Here is an 18104-nt window from a genome sequence, read left to right on the forward strand (position 1 = left end):
CCAAAATCTCACCTTCTTGCAGAACCACGTTTTTTGTATGTTGTATGAACTCTAAAGAGTTTTTTTTGTGACAACTTCACTGTTGTACTACTATGTCAAAAAAGTACCTGGAATTGGTCAATAAAACTCAAAATATGTTTTTCTCATCCAAATTTATTGTATCTACTTCAATGTAGGTCCTTTATGAAATAATGCACTTGCGCCAACGAACAACACAAACATCAAAACATTCTTTAAACGCATTTTTTGGAATCGACTCCAGTTCTCGTTGCAAATTCTATTTTATGTCATCTATTGACTACAAACGGATGCCACGAAGTGATAATTAGAGTTTTGGAGAAAAAAAATCGACTGGAGCCATATCGGGTGAATATGGTGGCTGTTCGATAATATGAGTTGGGTTTTCGCCAGAAATTCGTTCACAATATTGGCCTTGTGAGATGATGCGTTATCGGGGTGTAACACTCGTGACTTTCCACATATCTGGTCTTTTTCGAAGAATTTGCTCTCTAAATTTCCGCATAACGCTCAGACAATATTCATTTTTAATTGTCTCACCTTCTGACAAGAATTTCGAGTGCACCACCGCAGTAATTACAAAAAATTGATCGACTTTGACGAGTATTTTTCGGTTTCGGTTCAGTTGAAATGCGTCATCCCGAAGTAACATTGCGTCTTATGAATGTGGAGTCGTAATTGACTTGTTCTAACATGTCTTTATGAAGAGATTGCGGTGGCCACATTTCAAGATATCAACATATTTGGAAATGCACAAACTGAAATATCGATCCTATGAAACAATTGATGAGAATGAAATTTGATACGGAGTAACTTTTGTAATAACTCTTTTTCGTGTAAAATTGAAAATAAACAATTTATTCAATAAACAAAAATCAACCCCTAAATTCAAGGTAACGGATGACGCAACGGGTCTGATGCCTTGGGAACTTAAATTGAGACTGTCAGTGTTCCTCCCAAATAATTCCGAAAGAAAATTACCAGTAAAAATGTTTGCGTTGCTGGCCCTCTTTTCGAGCTAATTCGACTGGGCTGAAAAGAAATTTCCAAACGCATTATCCGTGAAACTAACGGTTTCCCTTTCATCAGATGCATACGATTGAAAGCTTCTTCAAATGAAATGCAGCAGGAGTTCATTCGGCGTACCGTTAGGCCGGCCTTGGAAGATTCATCCAAATATTATTTTTGGATAGTTTCCGTTAGGTGAAAGTGTCTTGGGCCATTGCCCAATGATACGATCTTGGGTAAATACCGAGGGCGCTCATCGTTGTTATTTGCCAAGAACTTGCCGTGTTACCTTTCCAAGGTTTATTGACTAAGATTCGGTTATCGAGACGTGAATTAATTATTATACCGGTTACGGCATTTTATGCCAAACGGTTCGATGCGTTTCATAATTTCCAGTAATTTACATATAATCGAAATGTTTCTTTTCGAGTTTTATTTCACTGTGTGAAAAACTAAAGTTGTGAGGATTAAAAGTGGAGGATGGGTCGACATAAACGGAAAGTTTATTGAATGTAACGTTTTTATAGAAATGCACGAGTACATAATTTTTTCAATTTTTTTTGAAGAATAGTGAAGTTCAATGGGGAATGTTCCTCCTGACAAAAATCAAGTAGTTTTCATAAAAGAGCTCTAAAACAACGCATTTAAAACTTATCATTTCAACCTTTTCCTTTAAAAAATTATTTAAATACTTGAAAAAGATGAATGAAATAATGCATTCAACATTTAAAGGGATTCGTTTCTATTTCACCATTTGGCAACATCGGTTATAGCTAATAATGGATAATGAATCTGTTACCTATATGAGACGAACAAAGATGACATATTTCAGAGGCGTGCTGTTCTGTTCACTTATGTTCCGAGTTCTGAGACATTCTGTGACATATGACATTTTGTGCACCTAACCTATATAAATAAATAACAAAACAACTTGTGGAGGTGGTATTGAACTATAATTTATATTTTGCCTTAATTGTTGATTTATGAAGATAATTTTCCTTTTTTAGAGTAGAATATCTAGGTACGTATAAATTATTTCAACTTGATATAGGTGCTGTTGCCTATATGTGAATTAGAAACAAATCCCTTTAAAAATCAAAACCCAACATTTGAAACATCAATTTGAATACTATTGTAAACACAAAAGTTGTAGGTTGCGGTTTAACTTTTTTCCATAGGACTTATAGTTTTGCCCAGAATCAAGATAAACCATTTTTTACCCTCAAAAACTCACCCTCTCCCACTTCCCTAACTCAGATCGTCCGTAATCTATTTTTTCTTCCATTTTTATCATATCCCTCTCCTTTTCCAATGGGTTTCATCTTACTATTATTTTTTTTTAACTTTTTACCATTTTTGAAGGCTTCAGCTCTGGTCTAGTAGTGAGAGATTGTTGCTCTTTTTGTTAAGTCCACCGCATTACACGGCCATCTAAATTTACTAATGATTATATTGGTTTGTTAAAACATTTCAGAAAAATTTGTTCCATATATGGATTATAATCTCAAAAAAAGGTTTATTTTTTGGACTATGACAATTTTTTTATTAAAACAACGATAAAAATAAAAACAACAATAAAAATTAATTGGCGCTCCGGGGCGACTTTATTGATTCCAGTGGCACATTTGCTTTTTCAGCTACAGAAAAACCCGGAAAAACCTGCAGCACCACATCATCTGAAGATCTTGATCTACCTATGTCCTCTCTCTTATAAATCATGTAGGGTGTCTCCAGAGGCTCCAATAGATTCAATACATCGCCAGAACAAGTCATGACTGGTGCCTCATCTATACTTGTTTTCTGATAACTGTCAGTTAGTTTGGTGCATGTTTGGCAATAGAGTCGATCATCACCTGTTAGAAATTCCATTTTCAGATGATTTAACAATAAACTTTGCTCGGACTAGTTATTAGTCATATTAGGAAAAGCTAGATGAAGTTTATTGAAAATTGTAGTTCTCACATTCCATATCTGAAACTCTTTAAAATTTTGCTTCGAATGTTGAAATTACAATCAAAATATAATATTTGTTTTCTCGTTTGAACATCAGTATGGGAGAAAAGAGAAGAAATAGTAATGGAATGGTATTAGGAGATGATTTAAAAAGCTAATACTTTATTAAATTTCCAGTATGAAGGAATTTCATTAACAGGAACTTGATGTCTCACAGCTCTGATAAAAAATTCACTATTTGCTACTGCCAATTTTAACTTGGCGATAAATAAATAGTATTAACTACCCACTGGCACACTTATGAAGCCTGGTTCACTTTGGATCGTTATGTAACTGAAAATGAATACTTCATAATGTATTAAACATCGAAAGTGGAACTCCCCAACATGTGGTAGTTACGTGGTGTGAATCAAAATTTGTTCGTCGACAAAATCTACAGAAAGTTTTCTATTTGAAATGACAATTATTTCCCTTTTTTTCTCTTTCTGAATATTCATCGCTATGCTATTCGTCACGTCAAGCAACACTCATTTTGTGGTAAAGAACGGTTTTCAAAAAATGTGGGGATCCAAAGAAAAAAAGAATTTCAGAATGAATTGGAAAAAACCTCTCGCAACCACTACGTTCATATAAAAATTAAATTACACTAAGGGAAAAATACTCTCGAAACAAATACTTTTACATAAACATTGAATTTAAAAAAAAACACCATTTTTATTCAGCGTGTACTCGAAACATTCGTTATGGAATTGAATCAGATATCATTCACAGGATTGCTACACAATATGTTATATGAAAGAGGTAAAATTTTACTTACATGCAACACTGTCACCCTCTATGGCGGACACCCGATGTTTCGGAATAAGATACTTGCCTCCTCAGCAGATTGGTGCTGAAGAGGCAATAAGGCAAGTGTCTTATTTCGAAACATGGGATGTCCGTCTTTGAGGATAACTGTTTTTCATGTGAGTATCTGATTGTATACATTTGTATAACGTTTTCAGTTTCGATTGTTCAAATTTCATTCAACTGTCGTCGTAACTGCCGTCTTTCTGATAGCTGCACGTTCAGAACTCACGTCTCCAAATTTTGCCAATATTCGTCACTAAAAAGGGGTAGCATTATGGGGTCATCTCAGAATTCCTGAAAAGTACCCTAAAAACAATCTAGAGTTGGACTACAAAAGAAAGATTCACTGCCAGTTCTAGCAAATCAGTACTGGTTCCATTTACCAAGAGGCAGAACTATGTTTTTGAGCTACAACTTGAAGGAAGCTCATCTTATATTTTCCAAAGAAATAAAATAATTGGCTATGATCATCAACCAAAAAATAATTGGAACTATCTATTCCATATGGACAATATTTTCCCAAAAGCTACAACGTAGTTTGAATTTGCAGCTGAATATTTGGAAATCAAAAATGATCTACTCGTATCAAACGTCCCCCTTTGATTACCAATACCTCTTGATATGGTACCAGAAATAGAAGAAGTATAAACGCAAGCTAACTTGCTGAAAGTGAAGCGACTTGTATATTTGGTTATCATAGAGGAAATTTTACGTGCTCCACAGCTGCTCTAGAGGTTGTGCTAGATCTGATCCAGAATCCATTGATCAGCTAAACTGAAAACAGGATATTTGTCTGAACATATGAAGATTCTGGACCCATTGGATTTCATATCAAAACCTACCAGCACGATTTCGAAGTGGAGTTTGAAGTAGGTCATAAATACATGCATTGTAAGAACCGCGTTGAATAGGAAGGCATTGTTATAGTATTCTGGTCCAAGGTGGATGAAGGAATTGGCGAGGGAGGGACAGGAGTATAGAAACCTGTTGGATGCATCCTACTTTTTTCAGGAATAATAACATATTATAAAAAGTTTAGATTTCATCAAACAAAGAAGCAATACTAAATTCTCTGAAGTCTCAACTGATTTGAGGCTGCAAAACCGTCCCAAAACAAAAAGATGAATCAAGTAAGTTTAATGAAGATTCCAGCTCACAAAAGAAAAAGGAAATGGAAAAATACTGGTATCTTCGTGAAGAAGAAACTAATACTTCTTTCTCTGGACTGGAGCCTTTCTGCCTCTCTCGAAGATTCATATGAGAGAATTCCGACACTGGAAACAATATATCATTGGAATGAAGTGTCAGGCCGATGCTAGATGAAAATGTTTATTGTTTATTTCGTCAAATGATGTTGAAACAAAATAGACAATATAGAAAAGTAGTTACCTTTTACTGAAATCTCAGTGATCCTTAGTAGATATGTATTATATTGAATGAACCTTATATATGTCATTACTGAGGGGCTAGAGATTTTTGCGACCTATTAGAAAGTGCAATGTGAGCAACTGTTTTGAAATATCGAATATATGTATAGATTCTTGCAAATAATATTCGTACTAAAAATATCTTCAGAATTTCTCAACTTCTTTATTAAAACTTTAGTACGTATGACTGACGATGCCTGGAAAAGCACGTCGCAATGCTGACATTGAGAAAATCTACCAGAAAATTCACCAGAAACGATTAAATCAACGCCGAAGGTCACTTTGCATGCGATATATGCATGATGATGCAATTCGGTAGCGCGCAATGTGAAGGATGTCGACTTTTTCATTGCGTCTTGATTGGATTATTCGTCGATTTTATTCCGCAGATGTTTGTCATTCGTCGCGCCATGGTAGTTATGTGATTAACATGCCTGAAGGGAGATTTTTGTTATTGTTGTACAAGACTCTGTAGAAATATTGATGAGACTCTTTATGCGGAGCTGTCCTCGATTTTAGTTTTTTCTCATTTTGAATGAGTAAGACACTGTCATTTGACCTAAAATCGGAGTTTGGAATATTGAAAAACAATTGAATGTTAAAAATGAAGCTTGAATTAAATGTAAATAATTTGGTCTTATTTTGGATTGAATTTTAGTCTTATTCTGGTACCAGAACCTACTCTATAGAGGTACATTCAGAGAGATTTGATTTATTTTGGATTAAATAAATCTTTGTCTTATTCTGGTACCAGAACCTACTGTATAGAGGTACATTGAGAGAGATTTGATTTATTTGGATATATTTTGGATTTATTTTGGATTAAATAAATTTAAGTCTTATTCTGGTACCAGAACCTACTGTATAGAGGTACATTGAGACATAATTTGATTTATTTGGATATATTTTGTAATTATTTGGATTTATTTTGGATTAAATAGATCTTAGTCTTATTCTGATACCAGAACCTAATGTATAGAGGTATATTGAGAGAGATTTGATTTATTTGGATTTATTTTATTTATTTGATTTATTTTCTTATAAGTAAGCTGTCTGTTCAAAAATGAAGTGAATTTTTATTTAAAAAAAATATTTATTCATTCATCATCTCAGTAATTCGGTTGTTATCTCCTTAATCGTCGCAAAATGTCGTCCTTTCATGGGTATATTAAATCTTGGGAAAAGAAAAAGTCACAAGGAGCCAAATCTGGTGAATACGGTGGCTGATACATGATTATGCATTTCTTGGATTTTATCGAGAACACCATTTCATAACCGTGGTAACAATATTTGAGTAATTATATAGTACTTATTAACATTTACTTAAAAGTACATTTATATTAGTTGGGCAGGATTTGTCATATATATCATGTAAATCAACTTACAATAATTTTTCAACCTCGTGACAATATCAGTGTACAAACGGTTGCCACCTGGTGAAAATCCAATATATTTAGAAGAGAAGATAAAAGGGTAGAAAGAAGCTGATGTGAGATCGCATAAAAGTCTATCGTGAAAGTATGAAGGTGCGGAATTGAAAGAACAGAGAAGTTGATTGTTTCATAGAAAACCTATTCACCTATCGCTAATTATTATCTAAGAGCTGAGTAAAAATCTGTGCTCTAAATTTTCTGAAACTGTTGATTGCGTTCTCCAAATAAGTGAATTATTATTGCTACTCGAAAACTTTACAGTAGCCAATGTGTATATACCAGTTGAACCCCTGAAACTTTTAATTTTATGTAATTAGATTTGCATAATTATAATAATAATGAATTTCTGATAACTTCTATGAGAACATTTGTGTGTAAATGAACATTGCTTTAGAGTGATAGGTACCTATATTTACACTTTTTCAACACCTCGACACGTGTTTCGATCACTAAGTGGTCATCTTCAAGAGGAATATAAAGAAGAGTTTGATCTTCCTCTTGAAGATGATCATTTGGTGATCGAAACACGCGTCGAAGTGTTAAAACACCGGTTTGGTGTTGGGAAAAAACTCCAGTGATATTCATTACTACACCAAAGGTTCCAAACAGTGCATCACAAGTTTTCATTCATGTCTAAAATGAAATACATTGAGATTTCAACATGATTGAGTCATAATTAGTAATAATACTATCATGCATTGCAGTCATTAAAAATTGAATTTTCCAATGCTCTATCACAATTCAATTCATTTTTCCATGGCACTCAAAAAGAGTTCGTTTCACAAAATGCAACCGTTTTAAGTGCCACTTTCTGCTTTGTATGTCATTTGTTTAACCATTTATAGGTTGCTCAGTCATTCGCGCAAAATGTTCGTATAACGTCTCTACAACTTGTACGTTATCCATTTGAATTCGAAAGTATTTCAATTCCCGTATAAATGAATGTGACCTTGCCTTCGCAACGTATGATAATAGACAGTTTTCAACGAATTAATCACGAATTAATAGAGCTTTAAGGAAATCAACGTCGAAATATCTAGTAAGTCACGTCAACTTTTCTCTTCTTTCTTCACGATAAAATTACCTTTTGGCTCGTTAATTAATTCGTACCTCGTCAGAATGCGCTGCGTGAACCGTGTGTGTGTATGACTCAAGGTATTATGCAATCCTTCGCTGGTTTTTGTTTACTTTCGCCTTCTACTCGATAAAGAATTATCGGAATACACAGAAGTCTTGAGTTATATTGCAAAGTTCATACGCATTCTTCTGTAGAACCCTATATTATGAATGGTGCCTTGTTTTTATGCAAAAATCATTTGTAGTTCTCTGAAAGTAAGATATTCATTTTACTACTAGAGCAAAATTCAAGAACCAATTCATGTTCCACAAAAAAAAATTCAAACTATTCGGATATAATCAAATGTTCGTCGTAGTATCAACCAGGGAAATAGTTGTTTTCGGGCAGGCATTGGGAGAGGTGAATGTTTCAAATTTAAATTTGAAATATTGATTTACTTAGTTTCTTATTGAATATACTCGAAAATGAAATCAAAATCAGACCTACGCATTGCCAATATAATACCAGAGGGTGAGAGAATAGTGTCATAGTTCCAAAAGGTAAAAATTATTGTGATTTGTGTTGTTTCATCTAATATCAACGTTAACTGTATTGTCCGTGTTGAAGACACCGTTCTGGCAGGCCCCTCAGTTTCAGATTTTAGCCCACTCGACCTAAGGAACGTAAATGTCAGATGTATTGATAAGTCGAGGTCTTCAGGGTTTCTGATGAAGACCCATCTGTAGGCTCATCCTCGTGAACCACAAAGTCGAGTGATTTCTTCGATTTTCATGTTGGTCTATTTGCTGAACGTGTTCCAACTCGGTGACACTATCGAAAACTCGACCAACTGCAGCTGCAGATGCCTTAAGAACAAATGGTCTCTCGTGGTCTCTGAACGTGGTGGATCCATGTTTCATCCATTGTCACATATCGATGCATAAATTCAGGTTTTTCATGATTTAACAGTTTCAAACACTGCTATGTTCGATGGTTTTTGGTCGATATGAGCTCTCACTTGAACCAAGATTTCGCATTCCCAAATATGCATCCACGATACTTCCAACACATTCCTTTTATATCTTTAGAGCTTCAGCTATCTCGATCAACTTCACTTTGCGGTCATCCGAAATTATTTTGTGAAGTTTTTCGATAATTTCGCCGGTCTTTGGGGCGTCCACTGCATGCATCCTCCTCGGTGCTCATTTCACATCATTTAAACTTAACAAAACACTTCTCACTGGTTGATTTTCCTGGTGCAAAATCCAGATGATGTTTTTCGAGCCAAACCTTGACTTCATCAGTATTTTTTTCCGCCAAAAAGCAATACTTTATCAACACATGAAATTCCTTTTTGTCCATTTTCTGCAAACTAACAAAAGTTGCTTCACTCAAAATGTTCTATCCCACAAACTAATAATCCCACGGCTGTTAAATTTGTATATGTATCTTTTGAAGGTGAGGGCGAACTAAAAATCACATGGATTCAATAATAGTAGTGCTATGTGGTTTTAACCAACTGTTGAAACCGAATTTCAATCAACGATGAGGTAGGCATTGATACAGATTTGTAAAACATCAATGTGTTATGGTATATATCGAAATCGTGATTATTGTAACCTGAGATATATAATTTTGATAGTAAAGGAGATGTTTCGTACTGTTTGGCGTGTTTAACCATCCACAATCTGAAAAATAAGCGAAGGTATGTAATTCAGTAGATCACGTGAAGAACTGTAATAGAGGACAAACTGAAAAGTTCACCCCGAAAAAAATTCTGCGTAATATAAACCTCGGAAGAGTCAAATTGCCTACAAATTGAATGACCAATGGATGTGAGGTCAAATATTTGTTGTATAGAAACACTATAAAAATACTGTTCAGTTCGGCTCCTCAATGCCAAACACACGTGGAAACGTGTGCACATTAGTAGGTATATACCGTGTTTGAACATGTTTTCACTGGTTTAGGAAGTTATAGCATAGCACTGGTTCTGGAGATACAGCATAATCAAAACACAGTATCTAGGTACTAATTTTTTGTCCTTTTCTTGGATGTTGAACAAATTATCAATTTTGACACAATTTAATATTGTATTTTTTTGCTGAAACTAGTTAACCACATTCATATAGATTGTAAAACGAGTTTCTTATGAATTTGTTTAAACCATACGGAATCAGTGAAAGTCATCGGTTTTAAGTGTGACCTGTGACCTACGTATATCATTACCGATGGTACTCGTTGAAACCAGTCGAAAGTTTTCTATTTTCGTTGCATTCCTTTCGGAAAAAAAATTAAGTAGACATAGATATTATGTAATTCCGTGCCTATAATCGGCGATGTTGGGAAGCTACGGTAATAAATACATATTTTTATAATTGTATAACTCTTTGTAACCGTCTACATTTATTTTCTTGAACAAACAACTTTTACAAAAATTGGAAGTGTTCTGAAGTCGATTTTTTAGAATTCCGCAAATCGTAGGTAGTTTTTTCATATTTTTTTTCTTTCAGTAAAGTCACTGATGAAACTTCCAGCCAAGAAATGCAACTGAGGTCTTCGAAACAAGAGCTATCTATGCTCCAGAGGGACTATGAAAGCGAAAAGAAACTGAAGGAATCCGCCTTGCAGGAGAACAAGTGAGTTGAATTTGAAAATCGCTTCTGTGATGATTCTGCTTACCAATAAGATTAAAAATTGCCTGATATAGATTTTATGAATATATTTTTTTGTAATTATTATTTTAAATAATTCTAAATTATTTTAATGACACTCATTTCAATAATCTTGTTCCACATAGTACTTTGCAGAGGTCATTGTTGATATATATTATGTTATACTTTTTTTATTCTATACAGGAAAAATTCTTACCAAAGGTAAGGTAATTCTATTTGGCCATTCAGTAAATTTTAGGAATTCTTGAATCTAGTGATTTCTAAACATTCCAAATAGTGTAACACATTATAGTTGTGATTGAACTGATGTCCTTCTGCCAAAAAATGGTTTGCAAATGTGAAATTGGTCTTTACATTAAAAACATCTAAACTCTTTCATTCTTTGGAAACAAGTTCTCCCCGTTTGACCAATATGAATTTTGTGAGAAGAACCACAAGTCAACTTATATTCTTCTGTACTATTCGTGACTTAAGTTTGGTGTTTATTTGTTCAATAAATTTCCTCAAGTTATCATTTGTTTTGAAGCTTTGTGAAAGTCTTTCTATTTAAAAAACGCCGATCTTATGGGTAGATTGAAATAGGCCAATGTCCTATAACGCTTATTATCGTTTCTTGGAGTTGAAATATCAATCTCATAACCATTATTGGTGGAAATTCATTAGATGAAACTCAAATTTATTTTTCAATAGTGGGATATTAAATAGTGTGAGAAGTTTCTATTGGATATTCCTACTTTATGCTGATATGACAATTTCGGTAATTGGACAAATTTAACAAGCTTGTTAAACTGTCTGCCTAGACCAGTGAAGCAGACTAAGATATCACGTGCATCAGCCAGTGCATCGTTTTTTGAAATCGACTGTTTTAGGAGATTACTGGATGACATTGCTAGTTTGACATGCGATGTTAGGGACACTCGCAAAGAATTGGAAATATCAAAGAGGCAGGTGGATGATCTGACTAGACAACTTCAGCATTATGTTGCAGAGGTCAAAAGGACTGAGGATCTCATATCTCAAAAGGTATTTGGATTCGCGGGTACTTTTGATCATAGTATTGTGACGGTTACAACTGCATTGTTAGATAACTTTATTGGAACACCAGGACTATTTTATTGCGATTTTAGGAACTAGAAAGGACGGAAATTCTCGACCAGTTCAAGTGTTTGTCCGAAGAGGCCAATATTCTGGAGAGCAGCAATCACACTTTGGAAAATGAAGCAACTCAGTCTAAGGTGCAACTGTCTGTAGCGCTAGACCATGCTTCCGATCTGGAAAGGAAGCTGGAGAACCAGGACAGCATCATCAAGAGTTATGAGAGACAGGTAGGTTAAAAAAGCATGTGCTCTGTGTGATATAAGTATAAAGTAAAATAAAATATATTTATTGTATATATAAATTTTTATACATATTTTTAGTTTCTACATTTGTTATAAATATATAGGTAGGTTATAATATAATCGTATCATTATCTGGTATATTGAAATAAATCGTTTTTTGATTCTCCAGATTTCTGAACTTACTACTCAAGTAGCCAGTTTAGAGATTCAGATGAAACAGGGCGATTCGCAGAGCGAACGAGTCTCTACCGAATTGAAACGATTAAAAGATTTGTGCATCAGGCTCGATAATGAAAAGGACGAACTACGGCGTGAGTTACAATCCAGAGAAGACCAAAAAGGCATGGTAGGTGTCCATATCATAGTTATATTTTCTTATTATTTGATATAGTAGGAGAATGTGTGAAGCTGGAATGTGTTAAATCCACTTTATTTGCAGATGACACTCTCATCTATTTTTCTTCCACAGACCATGGAATTTTGACGGAAACGATAAACTCTACAATAAATTGTATTCATAAATGGTGTTGCAGTAATTTATTTAAAATAAATGAAAATAAAACAAAATGTATGCTCTTTGCAAGACAAAACCAGATTAAAACAATGCCAAGTCAGAATTTGGGAATCAAACTATGCGGGAACCCAATCGAACAAGTGAAAAAAATCAAATACTTGGGTATTATAGTTGACTATGGACTAACGTTTAAAGAACATGCAAACTATATATTAAAAACTATTTCTTTTAAAGTAAACTTTTTATTCAGATGTTCAAGATACCTTAATGCATGGACAAAAACGGTGATATACAGTAATATTATACTTCCCCATTTGAACTATTGCTCCACTATTTTATACCTACTGAACCAAAACCAAAATAACAGATTCCAAAAACTACAAAACTGATCGATGCATATCATTTTGTCATGTAGCAGACGCACTCCCTTAAAAACCATGTTGGACAGTTTAGGATGGTTAGCAATTAGAGATTATCTGTTATACCAGACGCTTATTTTCATTTTTAAAATCAAAACAGGACGGGCACCTAAATACTTGATTGATAAAATGAGTTACAATTCTGAACTGCACCAATACCCAACCAGATCAAAAAATTATTTTCACTTACCTCTAGTAAGAACAAAGACTTCTCAAAATTCTGTCTTTGTTAAAGGACTCAAAGCTTTCAATGATGTAACCCAAAATTAAAGGATATAGACCTTTTCAAAAACTTATTAAAAAAATATATGATGGAAAAACGTAATGAGACTTGACGTTTATTTTATAAACACACAATATCTATATTTGTTGTGAGACGTAAACTTCTAGTTTAGAAACTTTTTATATATATTTTACTTTTTCTATATGACGACATTAATTTTATTTTTTATGTATTCGCAAGATTTTATGCTAATATATTTGAGACGAGATGTAAATTAGTAATTAACAATTTTGTATGTATATGTATGTATATATATATATATATATATATATATATATATATATATATATATATATATATATTCATATAAATATATGTGTGTGTATGTATTTATATACATACATAGGTATATATATATATATATATATATATATATATATATATATATATATATATATATATACATATATATATATATATATTTATTACTTTATGACAATCTACAAGTGACAACAAATCAATTTTATTTTTATATTTTATTGATTTTTTTCAAAATTGTTACTCACTGAACTGTATTAGTCTCTTTGACTAAATAAAGGATTTATATATAAGCATCTTCCTCAATGAAAGTCTCTGAAACTTAACAGAATATTGAGTATATCCTTCTATCATTTTCATTAGGTAGAAAGAAATGTCGATATGCTGTCGAGAGAAAACAAAGAGCTAAGGCGAGCTCTGGACAAAGACAAAAACGATCTGGAAGGATTGGAAAAATTGCTGAATGAAGCCAGACAAGAAGTAGTTGAGCAGCGCTTGTTGAATCAAGATCTTCAGTCTGAAGTGGTCAGGATGAAGGCAAAAATCAACGACATGCAGGAGGGATTGTAAGTTAGTTAATGAACTCTGCAGGGTGTTGTCACCAAATTAAAAAATATAACTATATCTTCTCAATCACAATGTTCAGATGAGATACTTTCTTTGCAGATTGGATCGATATCAATCATCTTGAAAATCAGTATGTGTATGCAATATTTTATGAACTCAAAATGACTGATGCATACTCTCGATTTTTTTTATATATTTTCAAATTTTAGTTGTGTGAAGTCCCTATTAATTGTATGCATATTTCACATATACTTAATATCAATTAACAACCATAATTTTAAAAAAATATTCACCAATTTTGTGCTGTGGTAAATTATATTTTGTTGCAGTATCTTCTGTGTTGAATTTAAGGACATTATCGTTTATGTGACTTTTTTTTTATTTTTTTTTGTCTCATATTTACAGGTCAACCGCAACCGAGCAATTAGATCTGTATCAGGAAAAAGCATTTGAGTATATCCAACAAAATAAACAGTTGCGTAGAGAAATTGCTAATGAACGTTTCACCAGAGCAAGAGAAGGTGATTGCAAAAGATATCCATCTCTTTGAGAAGTTCTTTAATTTTAATGTTCATTTTAAATTATTTTAATTACAATTTTTTTAAAGATTTATGGTTCAATAATAGTGATGTTAACGAGGATAGTATCTAAACTCAGCATTCCCTGAGAACTGGCTTCTAAAAGATAGTTTTATGATTTTTCAATATTTTTTGTGATAGTTTTTAGGTAAAATAAGTTCGAGGTATAGCTATGTAATTTTATATTCAATTATTTATTGAAAGTTTTATCTATTTTTATTAATTTTTCATAATAAAGTTATTAATTCGAAGTTATATATTTAACCTTCTAAATATCACTGTCAACTCAGCCCGCATATTCTGGAATTGAAAATTCTTATCAGCAGACTCTTATGAAGCTAATTTTTATATCAAATTAATGTGGATCAAAGCTCATGCAGGCTTAATAGGCAACGAGAAAGTTGATGAACTGGCAAAGGCAGGCATCAGAACAGGACAACGCCTTGAGAATGAAAGTGGCTGAAGAATGTCTAATCTTAGCAAAGAGTAGGTTCAAGGAAAATTGGGCAACAGCATGGAAAGAGTATTGTAAAAATTCTGCTATTCAGTATACCCGGTTAGTACCAAAAATCCCATCGGAAATATGGCACAAAAAATTTGTACGGACGGAAAACAATTGTCACAATAACCAGACTGAAATTTAGACATGCATGCTATCCAGCTCATCTTTACAAAATAGGAATCGTTGAATCAAACAAATGTGCCACATGTAATGTGATATATGATATTGATCATATATTTTCTAACTGTTCTGAACATCAGGAACAAACCAAAGATTTCATGGAAATATTATGACGGGAAAATATAATACCACCGTTAAATATACTGCACTTACTGGAACTGAACAAACCACAAGTAATAGATGCTATGATGAAATTCGTGAATGATTGTAACCTGAAGTTGTAAAGGATACTTGATGTGAATTCTATGTATTCATGTTCCCACCCTCAAAATCCTTTCTTTCCGTGGTCTACCTTTTCTGTGCAAAGTCACCCTGATCGACCCCTGGGTGTGAAAAGTAATATCCCAAAACCCGTTCCCTTGTTTTCGAAAAATTGAGAGAAAAACTAACGTTCAGTTGCTGGCTATTATGGACGGCCGACGGCCAAAAAAAACACTGTCTCAGAATTTGATTCAGCTGGCATGAGTTCAGAATAAAAAGTGGAAAAATAAATTCCTTAAGGCGAGATTAGACATTGTAAAATTCAAAATTACAATCTTATGAAATGATTATTGACAGTCTTCTGAGAGTTGTTGTTTGTCTAAGGATGACAACTGGTTAACGACAAAAATATTTCAAAACAGTTTGTAATAGACTGCGCAATTTAATAACTAATATCAGTGGCAAATCTAGGGTTTCAATCCTTACAATATCGAATTTCTATTTAGATTCGAAAATTTATAATTTAATGTTTACATAAGAACTTACTAAATTTAATGATCAGTCTGACGATGCATTTAATTTTAGTGGTCGAATAACATTATTTTTCAGATATTCACAATATCCAGCTATTACTTTTTTGAATTGAAAAAGTTTTCGGAAAAATCACATAATCATTGATGAGGTAATTAAAAAAAAACAAAACGAAATATTAAAATAGGTGGCTGTTGTCAACATTATATTTGGTTATGTTGATCAGGTTATTTCTTTGAAGCCCCAATACATGCTAAGAATAAGTGATCATTGTATACAAAAATGACATCCTTCTACATTTGTTCAGAAAACTATACCGCATTACACGTGTGACAGATTAATCTTGAGGCTATAGACTGATACTTTTAACAGAATTAATATTCTATAAAAGTAATTTACTACAGCTCTCACCCATTCAGACTCCATGTTATCATCAAATTCATTTACTACTCCAATCATCGTGAGGTAAGATATTATCATTGACTCCGAGGATCATGTGCTCTGAGAATGTTAAAATACCAAGGACTCCAACATCCATATTTTTAAATGAAAATAGCAACAAAATGTCAATAGAAGGTTATAAGATAAAGTATATTTATTTTCACTTTTATTTGAGGCACCATATACGTTTATAAATTTTTAATAACAAGTGTTTTTTGATCATGACAATCAATCTATTTCCATATACGAGTCAATATTTTCTTGTAGATCCAATCCCTCCCTAATCGAAACCCCAGAAAGCGCTAAATACCGCAGCCCACTCTCTCGACGTATTTGTCGGTGTTGCCCTGAATCTGATTTCGAGGAAAGCGACAGAAAGAAAAATAGATCAAGAAATAAAGAAGATGGTAAAACTATCACTTTGAAAAATGAGAAATATGTCTTCGAAAAGAGGTACGAAAAAGGTACGCAAACAATTGAAAAATGGACGAGAATTCATCTGTCTACCAGAAATGTAGGAGTGAAGACTGGAATACACAAAATAACATTCGGAAGTTGTGGAAGGCAGAGATGTAGGTGTTGCCCATTCGGCGGACAAAGCAGAAATCAGAGAGTGAGTTATGGGTTTGACAATCGATAATCACACCTAGTATGCCACAAAATTTTTGTTCGGGGTACATCACTTCTATGTCGAAGGGTTTTTTTTAACAGCTGATACTTCACTTTATCTCCGATGATACTTGATCGGATTGAATGAACAATCCAAGACATTATTCTCCAGAAGGCACATTTATTTTTCAGCTGTAAGGCGCGGAGAAACCTACAATACTATCTTGATGAGTGAGTTGTCACTATCAAGTTATCCTTCTTGTGACGGAGGAGAATATATGTAGATTCAATGCTGTCACAGAATATTGATCAGATATCCGTCAAAATTTTTCGTTCCCTCTTCGATTTGTGAAAGCAATACTTTCCTTCGAATTGAGGTTTTTGTCACTCAAGGGACACTTCACTATTTCATCTTCAGTAAATCTACAGCACCACTCAACTGGCATATTTGTATGGACGAAAGTGCAAACGTGTCTTTAAAGCTCCACGATCATTTTAGTTTTCAGAGGAAAAGACAGATCCCGAAAAAACTGTTACGTCCTCATGCGGTGTTCAGACGACTCCTACTACTTCAAATAAATCAAGTAGTTGCGACAGTTCCAGCACTAATGATTCCAACAAGAGATCTGGTACGTTCAAGGGTGTGTTTGAGTTGGAAGAACCGAATCTGAATATCTGCAAATCGGGTTGTACTGGTGATTGTTCACGAAAACTTGATTAGGTTTGATTTCTTCTCTTTTGTGTATATAGGAGTTGATATATTATTTAATTTCAGTCCTGTCTATTTATCATTTGCTATATAAATATTGAATCTTGGTAAAGATAATAATAATTTAATAACCATTGTTGGTACACTAGGTACATTTCGTGAATCATGATTACATTACAATTGATTAAATTAATGAATAAACTCTATTAATTAGTACAAACATAGAGTGTCATGTATTTAATGAAAACATAAAAATAAAATGTGCATTCTTGCACCTGATATGATCATACCTTTTGTTCAATATGGATATTAAGATGAATATTCAAATTGAATCTAAATAATAAACACCACTAATTTGAGTGTCATTTATTTATTACTCTGATAAAAAGTGGTAGACCGTCGTGGATCTGGAATCGAGGTACATGTATATAAAAACTGAACTGATCTTCACACCAATATGTATGGATTCTGATACAGGCTAATAAAAGACATATATAAATAATACCTTCCCTCTGATATCACAAATGAGGAATAAATGGCACGAAACAAAAC

The 18104-nt window shown here is 33.3% G+C and overlaps 1 protein-coding gene across 2 annotated transcripts in view; it reads left to right on the forward strand.

Annotated features, from left to right (window-relative positions):
• The window catches only part of Cep135 (Centrosomal protein 135kDa), a 53857-nt gene extending 36240 nt beyond the window's left edge, over window positions 1-17617 (forward strand). Inside the window, exons 16-22 of one of the 2 annotated variants that reach the window (XM_074182376.1) lie at window positions 10259-10384; window positions 11290-11443; window positions 11548-11745; window positions 11930-12106; window positions 13598-13800; window positions 16502-16847; window positions 17343-17617. In XM_074182376.1, the coding sequence (XP_074038477.1) occupies window positions 10259-10384; window positions 11290-11443; window positions 11548-11745; window positions 11930-12106; window positions 13598-13800; window positions 16502-16847; window positions 17343-17564 (1426 nt within the window). In that variant the 3' untranslated portion in view covers window positions 17565-17617. Of the gene's footprint in view, window positions 1-10258; window positions 10385-11289; window positions 11444-11547; window positions 11746-11929; window positions 12107-13597; window positions 13801-14206; window positions 14635-16501; window positions 16848-17342 lie in introns of those variants that run through there. The other variant, XM_074182377.1, reaches the window with a different exon arrangement.
• The last annotated feature ends 487 nt before the right edge of the window (window positions 17618-18104 follow it).

This window comes from Leptinotarsa decemlineata, unplaced genomic scaffold (genome assembly GCF_025532065.1).
Source record: "Leptinotarsa decemlineata unplaced genomic scaffold, Ldec_3_MD MMD2_tig00026328_RagTag_RagTag, whole genome shotgun sequence".
NCBI lineage: Eukaryota > Metazoa > Arthropoda > Insecta > Coleoptera > Chrysomelidae > Leptinotarsa > Leptinotarsa decemlineata.